Here is a 16,751-nt window from a genome sequence, read left to right as displayed (position 1 = left end):
TTTATTTGATTCGAGAAAACAACGCTTCTCGTAAATGATCGATTACCGACGAGATAAAGGTCGCCTTCTGTAGCCATCGAGCAGGACGGCGAATTCAAAGGTATAAAAAATTTACAACCGCCAATGCGAGAAGAATCGAGGAAATAGATAAAGAAGGTGGATGCGGATTTTTTTATCCGAGCTATGAATAATTCCTGCGCTAAATGAATCTTGAAGACTTTCGAGAGAAAAAATAGCAAGATATTCGGGCTAAATTCTTTATTCACCTACTCCCTCAAGACTTGTATTTTCATCTCGGAACACGGGTTTGAATTAACTCGCATATGCACCAATTCAGTGATTCATCTTTCACTTGCCGGCACAGGGAAACTGAAAGACGTTTTCATATTACCGAGAAACTGAGATATTGTGGCGGAGGAACCTAGACTCACACGTATTGAATACCCAGATGATCATTCAAGGGATCGGGAACACGATTCTATAATCGTTGTTTGACTACGTATGAAACGCAGAAACAAGAAAATTATGGCTTAAAAAATTGATACCTTGTTTTTCCGCTCTGCTGAGCTTAAAAGTTGACCCACCGGCCGCTTATCTACCCTGTCCATTACTTTTTAAAAATCGTGATTTATTTGACCAGAACAGTACTCGGCAGCTTAAAAACTGATTTAGAATTTTATTATATTCTACAAAAATTACCCACTGCGGAGAAACAAGGCATCATTTACAAATGAACAAGGACTTTTGAGTCATATTTCTGCCCAAGTCTGTTTAACAAAAATCTCAATACATTTACCTATCACAGTATTCAAGGCTCAAAAGTTTTCTTTGTCTCGTTTTTAAGACTTAAATATATACATGATTGTTTCACATATGCGAGGAACAAAATTTCCTCGTACACATACATTTTCCAGATGCGGTAAGTACTTTTTATTCTTATTTCAGGAAATCAATTTCATCCATAGATTTTCCAGAATATTTTGATTATTGCGCTTGAAGACTTGATGGCGATTGGCAATTATATATTCGTCGTCAGAATTGATCCTGGAGTTTAAGCATTGACTTGATATCAAAGTTCTATGATTTAATCACCAACTAGTAAATACCATGGCAACACTGAGAAACCATGGGAATAACTGTCAAATTCTAAATTGTGCCCGGGGATTTAGGGGAGTACCTGTCAAAAGTGGATTATACGTATGATACAAACGCTGATCGGCCGCTGTAGACGTGTGTATTTCGTATCAGTGACAATATGTTTCCTGTGATTAGAACGATGTGTATTCAGCCATGTCGGTTAAGAACCTGGGATAGCGAGCTGTAGGTTTTGCAGCGAAAGAGTCTGAAGAAGATGAAGAGGATTTACTTGCATAATTTATACACTACCGGTGATAGTTGTGTAGGTTTCGGTAATGACGAAACTCACTCTAGACCACTTCGAACAGGAGTTGGTCAGGCGAGAAATCTAACGAAACCATCAAACATTTCTCTAACTTCTCTCTAGCCCTGACTAAAGAATATCAAAGGGTGATCTTTAAAATCATGTTATATATCATGTATGATCAAAAATACATAAAGAGGATGTATTTTTTGTATGATTTTACTATTGATAGACTTCTGAATGGCACTGGGTGTTAAGAACAAAACGTTGATGGGTTCCGATGTAATGAAACATGAAACATATTACTTTTTCAAACGAATGGACATTACGAAGCTGATGTATTTCCATGCATTATCACCGTCTTGAATTTAAGGAGGGATTGAAATGGGATTAACAAAGAAAGTAGTATCGGTGCGCGAACATGATGTCCATGATACTGGTTGGTTCACCCAGTCCTGAGAGTGGCCGGTTCGCGGCGTTCCGTATACTGAGAACTGGCGTGAACCACCAGGGGTCGCGATAGCGATATACAGTGGAACCTCGTTATAACGAACTGGTAAACAACGATTCAACGGATATAACAAATAATATAGAATTTCGTCCCCAGTAAGAAAATTTAATGCATTTCATACTGGATATAACGAACATATTTTCTGGTCCCGTGAAGTTCGCTGTAACGAGGTTCCACTGTACCACTGAAATTGAAGGTTCTCAGTGAAGTTATTTGAAGACAACCACATCAAACATCCACCCACCCGAGGGGCTTTTGACTTTGCTGCTTTATCCGGGAATGCTTTTTCTTTTCATCTGGACCCACCCCGGCCTTCCTAGATCCGCCCCTGCACCTCTCACCCTACACGCCTGCGCATCCCACCGGATATGAAACGTCGATTCTTTTTGTTCTAGAACCGCAAATTCATGTAGCAATCGCTCCCAGCGGTGGAAGATTCCTCGCGAATAATCCAGTTCGATACGACAACGCGTCGTCACGGCGATTTTTAACTGAAAATAAATAATAACCGACGCGGAACAAAGAGAAATTACAAAAATGTCTTCTTTCTTCGACGACGACGACAAACGATCGCGCAGACGTCGCAAAGAACAGAAGATATAAAAGAGCCAATTTCACGACGATGCGTGCCGCCGCTGACATGAGGGACTCGACTCCGGTTTCGTCGTAAATGTTTTCCGGCAACAAATTTCACAGCAATTCAAGTTTACACCGGAGACATAATAACCATACCGCTCGTGATTTCGGTCCGTATTTAACGACGTAGCGGCAATTCCAGAAGGTAAAAAGGCTATTTATAAACACTAACGCTCGTGTGTGTTTTTTTTTGGGACCGGCGTTTCCACCTCGCAATAAGAGGTCATATAGCGAGCAATAAACGAAACAACACTGAATAAATGCTATCCATTATTAACTAACCCAATTGACATTCGATACGTCCATGTTCCGCATGTCCTTTTCATCGGCACTGCGACTCGCGAAAAGAAGGTGCTTATACAAATTATTTATCAAGTGCCGAACGATGGCTCAAGATTACGCTTATCATCTGTAGATTGGATCACGATGTACGTATCAATCGCTAAAAATAGCAGTCAAACATCGAGCAAAATTAATATTTCAAGCTCAAATTGATAACATGTTATTCGTCATGACGAAAACACGACCCACGCCCATCAATAATTATCCGAATATTCAACTGGTCCGGGAGGCCTATATCAAGGACAAAATAATCATCGATCACTTTAATCAGGAGTAGAATTTGATGTTGATATGATTGTTATTGTTGTTGTTGTTGCGACATATCATATTTTTAGCCGCTGGTCATTTTTCAAGTACGTAAGTCATTTAGCGGGGCATTATGAAATATCGACATCACCCGTATCAAAGTATTGAAGGTAGTTATAGCTATTACGATATAAATACGATGTGTTAAGGTGTAATACGACAGGAGATTAGTATCCTATTCGCGCAATTGTTTTCATATTTCGTTATACAGCTTGTTTGTTTAGAAATGGTTCTTCGGTAAAGCAGACGAGGTTAGAATAATATCCACAATACACGTTGGGTAGAAAAGATTGAATAAAATTTTCATAGATAAAATTGTTTGTAAAATTTGTATTGCAAGTTCAAAATGAATTGATTCGGCCACAAACAATGAGAGCATTAAAGCAGATTTCGAATCTAACACATTTTTAGATTTTTCTTGGATTGTAATGAATTCATTTTAAAATGATTAAGTAATTTTCACTGATCGGTTAGTTCCCATTCACATTTGAAAAATGAACTTGACATAAATGAAAACTAGAGATTCACAGAGGTTTGAATGTTGCTGAAACTGTCGAAATCCATCTACGCACCAATGAAATATGACACGTAAAACACGCATCACAAATAGTTTTTAAAAAAGAGTAAAAGATAACTCAACAAAAGGACAAAAGTATCCTAAAAATAAAACAAAATGGCGGCTAGAAACTGTACAATGGACATCTACGCGAGAGAAATCTGAATGGACTTTTGAGATCGAACCGCTTGTTGCTTGGCTCAGCGCTAGGTGCCTCGCGGCCGCCCTATCTACTGTCCGCAACGCCGTCGAAAGACACAAAGAGAAGTTACGAACGAACGGCGAGTGCGACGCTCAGTGAGAACAGGGAATTATTCATTCGTGTTGCGCGCTGTCATTTCAGAAAGCTGAGAAAGCCGAAGACAGGAAATATGAACGTGTTACTACTCATAACATCAACGACGTTACTATTTGCATACAGTCAGGTAGGATAAACTAGATGAAATTAAACGAAAACCATTCGTAGCATTAACTTTAATCTAATACGTATTCAAACGGGATGATCGAAACTTCATCTATTCAGATATATAGCTAGTGTATCATATTGTATCTTTGACAAAAAATATATCTGAGATCATCTGAGAAATCAATTTCCTTTTTAAACGGAAGAAAGATTTAATCTAACTTTCAACTTTTGATTTAAAAAAAATGGTCTATATAGATCGTATCTTATTCGAAAATGAATGTCCCCAACATTTGAAATAGAAAAATGTTATGATGTGTGACTTTTTCGATTTTTAAGTATTTTTTTGATATACAAATTTGATTTTATGATTCTTGATTTTTTTTCTCAATTTGAAAACTGTACAATTAAACTTGAACTTGAATCATGGCCGAAGATATTTTAGCAAGTACAACAGCAATACGTCAGAAACACTGACCGACAAATTTCTTTACGGTAGTTCAGCTGCAAGCTTGGCTTGCCCATTGAATCTTGTATTTTGTCCACGTCCACTGATTCTGCAGCTTTTTCTTGGAAATGTTCACAATTCACCGAATTCATTTATCATCTGAGAATTATCTTCAATTAAAATGTATCTCATTTTGGTTGAAATAGAAACACTTTTCTTGTGAATTCATGTCGAGATTTGCGGTTTTTGAAAACGCTTAAACCATGCGATAAAAGTCTCACAAATCATGGTAAAATGACACGAACTTGGAACTTGTTCTTGAACTGCGACTATCATTTGACTTTCAAGCAGTAATGGTAAACGAGAAAAGTAACTTTTATATTTTATTGACGCCTTTAAAAGCAACACATATATCGCTTAATATCTGCGACAATGAATAATAAATGTAATATAGATTATATGATATAAAGGGTATATAAAGTTATTTTGAATTTGAATATAATATATCGATAATTGAATTGAATCAACCGACAACCAGTCTAGCCCCAATATATTGATGACGTAGTGCATAACCTCTAAAAAATGATTATCAAAAGTTATCAAAAATAAAATACGACTTATGAAATACGTTTAATTACATAATTCAAACGCCAAAATCCACAATTGAAATTGTCGACTGACAGAGAACCCCTCAAACGTACGTAGACTATGTATCATAGTTTTTATGGCATTAAAAAATTAAAGATTTACTAAAGAGTCGAATTTACGCCGAAAATTGTATCAGCAGATCGGTGTGCGTTTCTTCGCTCTTTGAGTGTAACGACATTTTGATAATGCGATTCGACTGATACTCCGTTAGAAAGATAGTGGTTTTCGGGTGATAAATGGACATTCCAGTCGCTAAATTCCTGAAGGTATTTTTTTAGCTGATACAGCTGAACGGCCTTCCGTTTTGTATATGCGAATGCAGCAATAACCCGTTAGACATGAAAAGACTTTTACGCGATTTCCCTTCTGTTCGTGAGATATTTTCCGAGACAAATGAAAAAGCGACTGACCACAAAAAGATGATCGAGCAACACGAGGGCACACTAATTTCGCCACTGAACCTGACTAATAAGCAGTTTCCGATACACCATTAAATCTTTCCACTATTATGATTATTCAAAAATCAATAACCAGTCTCCTACGTTTACGGGTTGGCTCATCAGGTAAAATCAAGGAAAAATGCATCAAATGGACTGATTCTTATCAAGCTCAGAACTCAGAACTTGAGAATACAAACAAATTATGTTGGGGTTAAGTTGCAAAAAAATTTTATGAAAATACACAAGTAAAAAAAAAACTTGAATGTGTCGCAAAAAGATTCGTCAAGTGAAAATCAGTACCATTGTTATGTATTCTTAGAATGATCACGTTTGATGACGATGATTCGAGTGACTTCCACGAAGTACAAATCTCGAGAGTTCGCACGGGAGTCATGTATACCTTACACCAGACGATACTCAAATCACGGCTTGTAAATTTGAGATTGATTAGAGGACTTTGTGAAATTTCCTTTGAAATAGATTTACCGCTATTCGATTTCAAACACGTCATTCCAACACTCTTTATTTAAAGTTAATCATATCTGATGTGATTTCATGAGAAAGTAGATATAGTTTGGCGCTTCGCGTCAGTTTCCGGTATTAGAATATTAAAGGTAACATAAAACTGAAAACCATTAACGAGTGGTGTGAGTTCGTTCGACAAATCGAAATAATCATTTGACAAGAAGAAAGCTAAGTAATAACGCGCGCGCACGTTATTATCTCTTTAGCCGAAGGTCGTCTTCAGATGACCTTGACCTCAGCATAGAGCCTCAACGTTCGAAAGAACCACGACTGATCGCGATTTATTTCGCCAACAAATAAAACAAAAGATATTTATTTGATGTATGCCGTCGCATGTTTGCATTAGTTTGGTTTTCGGCTTGAAGACGCGGTTTAGGTGACATTTATGCCTGTGCGGCAAATGATGTCTGATGTGTGTACAAAATCATTATCCCTGCAGCATTTCATACACAGAACAAACTAAGCATAATATACTGGGAAAAATTAGCACAAAAATTCTCCATTCTCGTGAAATAGAATCATCGGATGTTAAGTTGCCAATGACTTCCGGTAATGTAAGCTTTCGATATCTCACTTGCGCTTTGTGTGTACGTGTGTGTATTATGATAATTAGTTCCGCATTTCTCCGAGGCATTTTCTGATACTGTGGTTGGTTTTTTTATGCGAAAAAAGAACTTTGGAAAACATTCGTCGACTCGAGGGCGAGTCACAAAAAATGACGGCAATATCGTGATTTTGTATTAGGAGGTTTGTTGTATAATGCATGCCAATAAAAAGTGATGAATGAGGATTTTTCATCGTTGTCTTAACGTGCAGAATGCGCAATAAACGATCGGTTACTAAACATTAATAATATTCCTATATACCCACACAAGTAATGGACTCATAACGCTGTAAGTAAGAAGGAAATAAACGATTATATGTCATCTATCTATTTGCCAATGTGGGCTACTTGTGGGCAAGTGTAATTTGATATGATACAAAAGTATATAATAGCCACATTCGGACCGTGAATAGATGATATAAACGCCTATAAACAAATATAAAAAAACAAGATTTTTTTCCAGATTAAAAAATAATTTGAACATTAAAACGACACGACGTTTCGAACTCTTCTTCTAGAGGCCACCATCGTAGGCCTACATAATAAATGAGACAGGGCGCAAATTGTTTGAGAAGATTCGCATTTCTAGTTCATCAAACCTGTCAGCAGAGAGCCGCTATATTCATAGGGTGCACATCAAATGTACCTAATGGCTAGGCTGCATCGTGGCATTTGTACTTTGACGTGGCAATTTGACATCTTGATTTCGAAGACTCACTTCACTATAGTAATCATACCAGCAAAATAAATATGTAATGTCTGAAATATCGATCCAGAACTACAAATATTTGGTGTGATCGAATTTACATGTTACACACAGTTAACTTCTATAAGTATATTTGATCAGTCATCACGCCTTGACCATCTTTCGTAATTAATACGTATAAGATACTGCTAGCCGCCAACCATCTCGAAACCGTCAATGCACACGATGTTGTTATATCACAGTCATGTTCATGATGAGTAAAAGTGGAAAATGATGAGTACAAAACTCGACCAATCGTCTCTTTAGTTGAAGACGTTATCGGTTGTAAAACTCGACAGTTTCAAACGTCAAATGGAGTATCATAAAACGCGCATCGTTTCGAGGGGAAAATTGCAGGAAACATGACTGAATGTATTCCAGGTCAAATTGGCGAGAAAGTTCCGCATTGCTAAAAGCATATGAGATATGGATCGGAAGTCCGGGCTTCTCCGCAGTCGGTGGGAAATTGATTAAAATCATTATGGGAATAAAATCGAAGGACTTGTCTGTAATTTGCCAACCTAAAATTCGCTTTGTTGTTGTATCCATTTTTATCTTAATTCGAAGTCAAAATATCCACAAACAATCGTTATAAATTCTTTTATGAAGTTGTAGCAAGGAACAGTGTTGCTTCTGACTTCTGATGTATCGCACCATAACAAGTTCTTTAGTTCGTTGTACATTAAGTGCTTCCGTGGTTTAAAGGGCCATCATTTTCACATCCATCGCTTATGCTTGTCCAAGGAAGATGATCGCTACACCGTTATTCTCATTATGTGTAAGTGTTTACGAACATTCTTGGCGATGAATTTGTTGCTTCTGACTTGACTGGTTTATCGATGTGTTTCCGTCGTTTAAAGGGTCATCATCATCACATCCATGCCTTATGCTTAATTGTACATCCGAGGAAGATGAGACCGAACGTTTAATTGCAACCAAAACACTATATTCTGTCCTTACAATCATTATTGGTGATTTCTATATATGGCCATAACACCCGTATTCTCAACCAATGCGCAGAAGGAATTGGCGTTGGTGTTATCATGGACTATAAAACGAATAGTCCATGGTAGAAAATAGCGTGCTTATTTCCCACAAATGCCAACTCCTCGGTTTCTCTGATTTTACGACATGTCTGTACGAGACCGGACTTCACAGAAAATCACCTTCGTTCCCGAAAACTGGGAATAGTCATTAATCAGAATGTTATTCTGAATTAGCCCGTAAGGATATCATTATACACTTCGTTCATCTGTAAAACTTAAAAGAAAACGATCAGCTGCGCCTCATATTATTTACCTGTAATTTGCGACTCGCACGAAAACACGGCCGAATAAAGCCGACATTTGACGGGAAACCCCGAGGGTCTCATTATAGAATCACGACGGAAAACTTCGCTGCGCTGTGATACCCATTGTTTTTCCTGTGCGCGCGATCGAATTATTCAAACGAATTCGTCCGTTGATAGTAATGCTTCGTTTTACCGCTTGTGGAATTTCGATACATCATGAATCGGAAGCTGCTGTTAAAAAATGTGAACTAACCATCTTGATATATCATTTCACATTAATCAGTGCCTGTATGCGTTGTCGTCGACATATCAGATGACCTTCTCATTTACCGCAAAATGAAGTCTGAATAATTGAAATCCCGGGGCTAGTTATATGGCCATCGGAATTAGCATAAGCTCCATAATAAAAGTCCCCAGATAGATCATTCTTAGACGTAAGCCGTTCGACAATAATTATAGAAATGTATTTTCCACGACTACGTATTCGTATACAAGTATCATATTTTCTAGGCTTTTTTGAAATCATATATATATATATATATATATATATATATATATATATATATATATATATATATATATATATATATATATATATATATATATATATATATATATATATATATATATATATATATATATATATATATATATATATATATATATATATATATATATATATATATATATATATATATATATATATATATATATATATATATATAATATATATGATTTCAAAAAAGCCTAGAAAATATGATACTTGTATACGAATACGTAGTCGTGGAAAATACATTTCTATATATATATATATATATATATATATATATATATATATATATATATATATATATATGATTTCAAAAAAGCCTAGAAAATATGATACTTGTATACGAATACGTAGTTGTGGAAAATACATTTCTATTGGCAAAATACATATATATATATATATATATATATATATATATATATATATATATATATATATATATATATATATATATATATATATATATATATATATATATATATATATATATATATATATATATATATATATATATATATATATATATATATATATATATATATATATATATATATATATAGCGTATATATATATATATATATATACGTAGCTTGCATATTTCTTGTCACCGTTTTCGAGGTTTTTAATGTAAAAATGATCACAGTGATGATGCATATATTATGAAGGCAATTTCAAAGACGTTTCAATTATTCTTCTTTTTAAGTGTTATGCCTGAGAAAATCTCTACCTCAGTATCAAACTTCTTGTCGCAGAAATTAATCAAAAGACTTGCAGTTTTTGCCATTACTCTTTGTACGGCTCAAGGCGTCACCGCTTGCAAAGCGCGTGCGTTGCTCTGTGTAGAAACATCTCGTCTGTGTTGGTACGGAGCCGGAATTTAATTGCTCTGTTTCATTTCCAAAACTGTAATTTATTGAATCGAATACCACATTCTTAGTCAACAGTAAATAATAACCGCCTTGTGGCTTCCAACGAGAGGTGTTCTTTCGTAATGGGATGATTTACATTTTCAATTATCGGAGATATGCGTAAACGGGGTCCATGAGCGATAAATATGAAATAAGCATCTCGACAGTACAGCTCGGCTCCGCGTGTACATTTTTCGACGAATGTAATTATTCCAATGATTCGTTATGCACGACACACAAGTCGCGCTAAAGGTCGTCGGTTTTCGTTGATTATTGTTCTATACGCGGATCGATCTACAACTGGTTTATCACGCGATCGGAAAGAATTCATATTTCCCAAATCGTCAAACTATTAAGTCAGGAAGTCAGACGATTTTACGCTCCCGAGTGAGTTCCGTGCGGTTTATTTTTCATGCCGCGTGCTGGTGGTGACTAGGCGATAAGCAGGGCGATAACAGGCTATTTTTCTCGCAGTTGCTTGAGGTTCTTGAAATCTCGCCTTTGATCTTCACAATATGCTGATTATTAGCATCAGAAATAGCACTAATAATTTACCTCAAGGAATATCATGTAACAGAAATGGTTAGAAAATTTGAGGACAGGTTTTTTAAAGTGAACAATGAATCTATTTGCGGTCAGATGTTCTTCAAAAATATAGTTTCCTATGATGCGGATATTGTCTTAATTACAAGATAATTTCAATTCAGACGTTTTGGTAGACATCGGCCTCTCGCGTTAAGATCATTCAAATTTGAAAGTCCGGTCATATGTCCGAATCTGGATGCGTCGGTGCAATTTGCGTGTCTCGTTAACGAGTAAACAATTTACGTGATTACGCGAAACGATCTCAAATTGCAAAAACACACCCAAACGCTCGGGGAACAGCCACATAATTGGTATACGTTACCCAACGGTTAATTGGTAATTCAATTAAATTGTTCTGATGTGACGTTGCTATCACTGCGAAAACGAATATACCGCGTGAGCGCGCCTGTCTTGTTTGTGACATAATTATTCCAGGATTTCTTTGGCGCTAAGAGGATTAAAGAAACGTTTTTATTCCACACAATTTTCGTTAACAACCAAACGTTTCAATAGCCACCAGCAAAAATCTACTCCATTTCGCCGGCATCGAATCGCTAGTTGCTTTCTCACTCCTTTCTCACTCTTTTCAGTTGAGCAACTGGTGTGTGCAAAATAATTTCGATTCACTTCACATTCACAAAACACAAGATTCTTCCCCAAATCCTTAACATTTATTGCTATATATGTATACATAAAACTATATAAGCTTTGTGTGGTGAAATTTCATACCTCCTATTTGAAAATGGAGTTCGCTTTTCATCTGGACGTATCAAAGGTCAAAGAGTGGATGACTTTACCAACAAGCATCACGAGCATTATTCGCATATGTAAAGAACTAATAAGTATACGGGGTTTGAAGGAGTCGCATATATTCATCTTCTTTCATCGAGAAATAGTAACCAAGGCAATTTTGTTCAGACGCTCTTAGAGGCGTTCTTCATAAAGTTCTCCGGCAAAAAATGGCCAGATTTCATATCAAACGATGACGCGGGAGAATAGACTTTCGATGAATCTTCTGCTCTTGTATCGCCGTATTCTTCTAAATACCGATGTTGGCGTTGGTAAAGTTTTGCTATTTGTTTGATTTTAAACTTCATCGTGTTGGCGATGAAGTAATATCGATCAAATCAATTTTCCCGATAGTTTACTCAATTGTCTGCTCCGCTCGCCTATTTTGCTAAAATACATTTCTTAAACTATTCCTAGACTTTTTTGATTATGTTAATTACGTCGCAAACGGGTCAACTAATTTCAATTACGATGACATAACAATACATTCGAATCAGTTCCTTTGAGTTTACATTCATAATTCAGGACAGTAATTATAATTACTCCAAGGTTGTATCTAAAACGTCAGCATCCTTTTCAGTAAGGAGCTAATAATGGACAGTCATCTAACAGAGATAGAGTAAATGAAGAAATTAACTCGCAATGAATATCGTGTTTTCGACGCATCGACTCCCTTGCCGCGAGGAATATAGTAGGCTAAACGTGTCGTGCAAAAAATGCTTAGCACGATGGTTTGTGAGAAATGGATGTGCTAATTGTGACTCTCGATTCTCTTGCAACGCGAATCGGTACAAGGGTTCTCTCTCGATGTACTTGGATCTTTGAGACCACTCCAGTGACGTCCATTAACGACTGGTGCTTATCCGTTAAGCTTTTAACGACGATGGCGTCAGTATACTGTTGATTAACTGTCCAACAGTATACGGGGAACGACGGGACAATGATACGGGTCAAATTTTCTTGACCTCGCATCGACGTGTGGTCACGTTCGTATAATGGCACGTTTCGAGTGTGACGGAAATAAAAAACAGCAGATGAAAAAGAATGCAGTGAAGTGCAGGTTCGATAGATATGGCGATAAAGTTCATGCCAGAAAAATCCAGATTCCTGCAGTGGCTACCGAGTAATTGCGTCGAGCACCGACTGCGCCATAAAACAGGATGTCATGCGATTTAATGGCCCCGCGTGAAATTCATTTAGCACTCGACAAGCCGCGTTTCGAGAAAAATCATCGAGTAATCAGAGTTTATCATCCGAGACAGTTATTCGATTTGCTATTCAAATTTCTGATGAATTGTTTATTCCGATATATGATATATTGTGGTAGTGAATTATGGTGGCTGACTATATGTAATATGTAATATGTAATATGCTGAATATATGTATTATCTGCGAAAAATGAATTTTTGTATTTTTGTTACTTAATCGGCGTTTTACGTCTGCCAAACAAAAAGCCGCAGAAATTATTTCGTCAGGAATTTATTTTGATAAATATTTTCGTTCTGACTATGATTATACAACATGTTCGAAATTCTTTTTTATTTTTCATTTTTAAGGAGAAATATCTTTTCAGAAATATATTCTGATTGCCCTCTAATAATCACTATACTGGGTGTTGTTAGGCTCCTTTTCGACGCTGGTTCACAAATCGGGATTTAATCTCGGCGTGCGTTGATTGATCCAGTCGTCTCCGCGCGAGTTTCCAGAAAACTAGTCCGGTGGAGAACATGTTTGTTTCTTTGAATCATTACAAAACACGTCAAACGAATCCAGCATTTTGACGTATAGCGCCTACTAAGAACACCGACGAGGACACTTCATAAACTTGCTGTAATAGACATTGCCAGTCGGTTGGTGGATCAATTTGATCCCTTGTAGCGAAACTACGGGCGACGAACTTCCGACGTTAATTCACAAAACAAGAAAGTGTTTCCTCGTGTTTTTCTTGTTCTTTACGTTTACACTCACTCGGAAAGCTGACACACTCCAGAAGAACGTCGTTAAACGATCGCAGCCGATTGAACAGCAGCCCTCTATAATCAAACAGCACAGAAAGTATACTGCATGAAATCTATTAGATTACTGATTTAGTCATTTTTTATGGCTTCACCAAGTTTCGCCACATTCTCAGCGAAATGTATTCATGTAATTATGCCTTGTTATCCCGGTTACATATTAATCTACTTTAAAAACTAGACCGTTAAATTCGATTTGTGCGGTAAATAGACTCGCCGCTGAATCGGAAAAAGGCGTAGATGATTTAATTTGTCAGCCGGACTATAACGCTTGTTTTTTATACGATGAAGTGTTAAAACCTGTAAACGACATACGTATATATGTATATGACTTGTAGATGTATAATGACATTGATAATAACACGTTAACGATAGTTCGCTTGGAAGCATTGATCTGAGTACCCACTTATTTCCGACAGTCATTAGTTAAGCGATTAGATGATAAGTTGTTGGTTAATGTTTCGTTCGTTCTCTGACACATCATACAAATCGATGTACCTTCTGGGGAATCCTGTTACAGTATAGTGAATGTTCCTGATGTCTCCGGTTGGCTGCATGGTGTTGGCTTGGAGTAATCACTCTGACTACTTATGATTACTCCAAGGTGTTTACTTGGCCAGCTAACGACATTCTCACCCCACTCGTCTCAGGGAGGTCATTATCTCAGCAGCGCATAAGTCACGTACAGTCCAAAATGGTCCAAAAACGCTTAAATCGACTACCGACTCAAAACGGAAAATCGAAATTATATGTAATACAAAATTGAAAAATTCTAGTTTGATAGGCTACCGTAGATGATGTATGTAAGGGTATTCTCGAACGGACTGAAACACAAATCGATGTAGATACATATGACAATATTGTACAATGACCTGATCCCCATTTTCGAATGTAGAATGTAGATTGCAAGCGCAGAGCACGAGCTTACTTACATCTCTGAATAATGACAATGGCCCAGTTAAGTTGAGACTTATACGACGAAATCATTTCCAGCATCATATGGATATATCCGAATGATTGAGCATCACTTTAATTGATTTCATATCGTAAGACAGATTTCGGTCGAAGTTTGTTTGAGCGGGATTCTGCATTTTTTCGAAATACCGTGAAAACAAATTCTGTTCTGAAAAAACAAATATTACCACGAGAAAACAAATATCTAGCGCGAGAAAACAAATTGTTTCGTTTTATCTCAGACTCCCTTAAGACGTTAAGCCTTTGGTGTAAGCCTTGGTTTGCAAAATGTTTCTTTTCGCAAGTAGGTAGCACACAAAGACATCTTACTTGCGGATAAAATGCGTATTGCGATTGTCAAATCTTTGTCGCTTCGGTTGAAAAATTCCCCGGTAGTTTTTTCCATTAAATACTTAAAAATCGAGCGTTCACAACACAAACCAACAAAGAAAAAAGATTATAAGATCGTTATGCTCTTTGATGAGCAGAAGGATAGGACGCAAGTTTCAACGATCCGCAAAGATGCGGTATCATCCCCCGCCCCCCCCCCCCCCCATTGTTGTAGTACGGTGTGACTCTTTTGTATCACTTGACGTTTGTGTGCTTTGTTGGCAATGACCCCCTACTGGCCGTTACACCATCCACACTATCCTTTCACTCGCGAGACACGAAAGGTAAAGTAAAACTGTATTTGGCGCTCGGCCTATTCAACCATTTTTAAAACGCGCAAAATGTTTATATCGAAAGCGGATTTTCTGCAACGGAAAACATCTGACAACGATAACCACTTCATTATCTTAAGGCGTTTGTGGGGAGGATTTTCCAAGGCAAATCACGATTATTTTCACTTAATATTCCGGTGTGAAATCGGATTTATTTTTCACGAGATTGCTTCAATTATAATAATGAATGGTTTTTTCATGTTTTGGCGTCGTGTACGCCAATAATGGCCGATATTTGATGCGATATTTCGAAAATGGCTATTGATGAATGAACAATTTCATAGTACTCTGATAAAGCAATTGAGCTGGCAAAAACAGGGAGAGTAAAATGTATTCGATTAAAGGAGTCTCTAAACGAATTGTTGCGAAGTATAGATCCGAGAATAATAGGATAAAATAGAGTTCTAATTCTAGATAAAAGCTTAGAAGTTGATCTGGAGAAACTGCTGTATAGCGTAACGTTTTTAGCATTTTACTTATTAATATTCAAACGTGGTTTTGTCTTGTATTTTGCAGGCCAAGTATACTTGTTTTAGCCAAGAAGACTGTCCGCGAGGAACATGCTGCACTTTAGACCCAAGAGTCGGCAAAGCGGCTTGTCTGCCCATGCGCAAAATCGACGATCCTTGCGCACAAGATAATGAACTTATAGACGGAAAATTCTATCATATCTGTCCATGCGCCAAAGGATTAAGATGCAAAACCGAGGCAATGAAGTTTGGAAAACAAGACTTTTCGTTCGAAACCTGCAAACCATACAAGAAATATTACGGTTACTATTGAGAAATGTCGTCGCCGATTAGCCGAGATATGTGATGTGTGATGAGAGAGACATTCTTCCTAGCTAATTTTCTGAGTTCACTATAGTATAAGCAGTATAATTTATCACGGTCGTCTTCGATTGCCGATCAGCCGTCTTGCACAGTAACACAGCACCAACGACACGCATTAATGTCGCTCACCCATCGAACCAACGGGCGATAAAACACAACTAACGTGTAATAAAACGATATTTTATAGACTCCAGAGCGATCGAGAACAGCCGGACTGGAAATTCGGAATGGCTTCTTTATGTTTTGGCTGTACGCCCGAATCCTGTTAAAGTTTTCTCCAATAAAATCTCATCAACATCGACGCGTCAATGTTTTTACAATAGGTCGTTTGTTCACCGCGGTGCCAGATCCAGCCCAGACGATGACAACGTCGCGCGCAGACGATTCGGAGAAATGTTCCTGATTCCACTCGCATGTTTCGTGACGGAGTTGCTTTCGCGACAATAAAATCAAGATCAAACGGCGAATGGGACAATCAAATGTGCAAGGGTAATTACCCGGATTTAAAACGGGTAGTTAAAATAGCAACTCACTTTAACGACGCATAAAGAAACACGCT

At 37.1% G+C, this 16,751-nt stretch overlaps 1 protein-coding gene across 1 annotated transcript; it reads left to right on the top strand.

Moving 5' to 3' along the window:
* The first annotated feature begins 4,006 nt into the window (after positions 1-4,006).
* On the top strand, positions 4,007-16,486 carry LOC141902685 (venom protein 164-like). The gene is made up of 2 exons (XM_074790517.1): positions 4,007-4,157; positions 15,876-16,486. The coding sequence occupies exons 1-2, from the start codon at positions 4,104-4,106 to the stop codon at positions 16,140-16,142; spliced, it is 321 nt and encodes a 106-aa protein (XP_074646618.1). The 5' UTR covers positions 4,007-4,103; the 3' UTR covers positions 16,143-16,486.
* Positions 16,487-16,751: the final 265 nt, after the last annotated feature.

The sequence above is a fragment of the Tubulanus polymorphus genome, chromosome 3 (assembly GCF_964204645.1).
Source record: "Tubulanus polymorphus chromosome 3, tnTubPoly1.2, whole genome shotgun sequence".
NCBI classification, from domain to species: Eukaryota; Metazoa; Nemertea; class Palaeonemertea; order Tubulaniformes; family Tubulanidae; genus Tubulanus; species Tubulanus polymorphus.
This window is presented reverse-complemented; position numbering and strand designations above follow the sequence as displayed.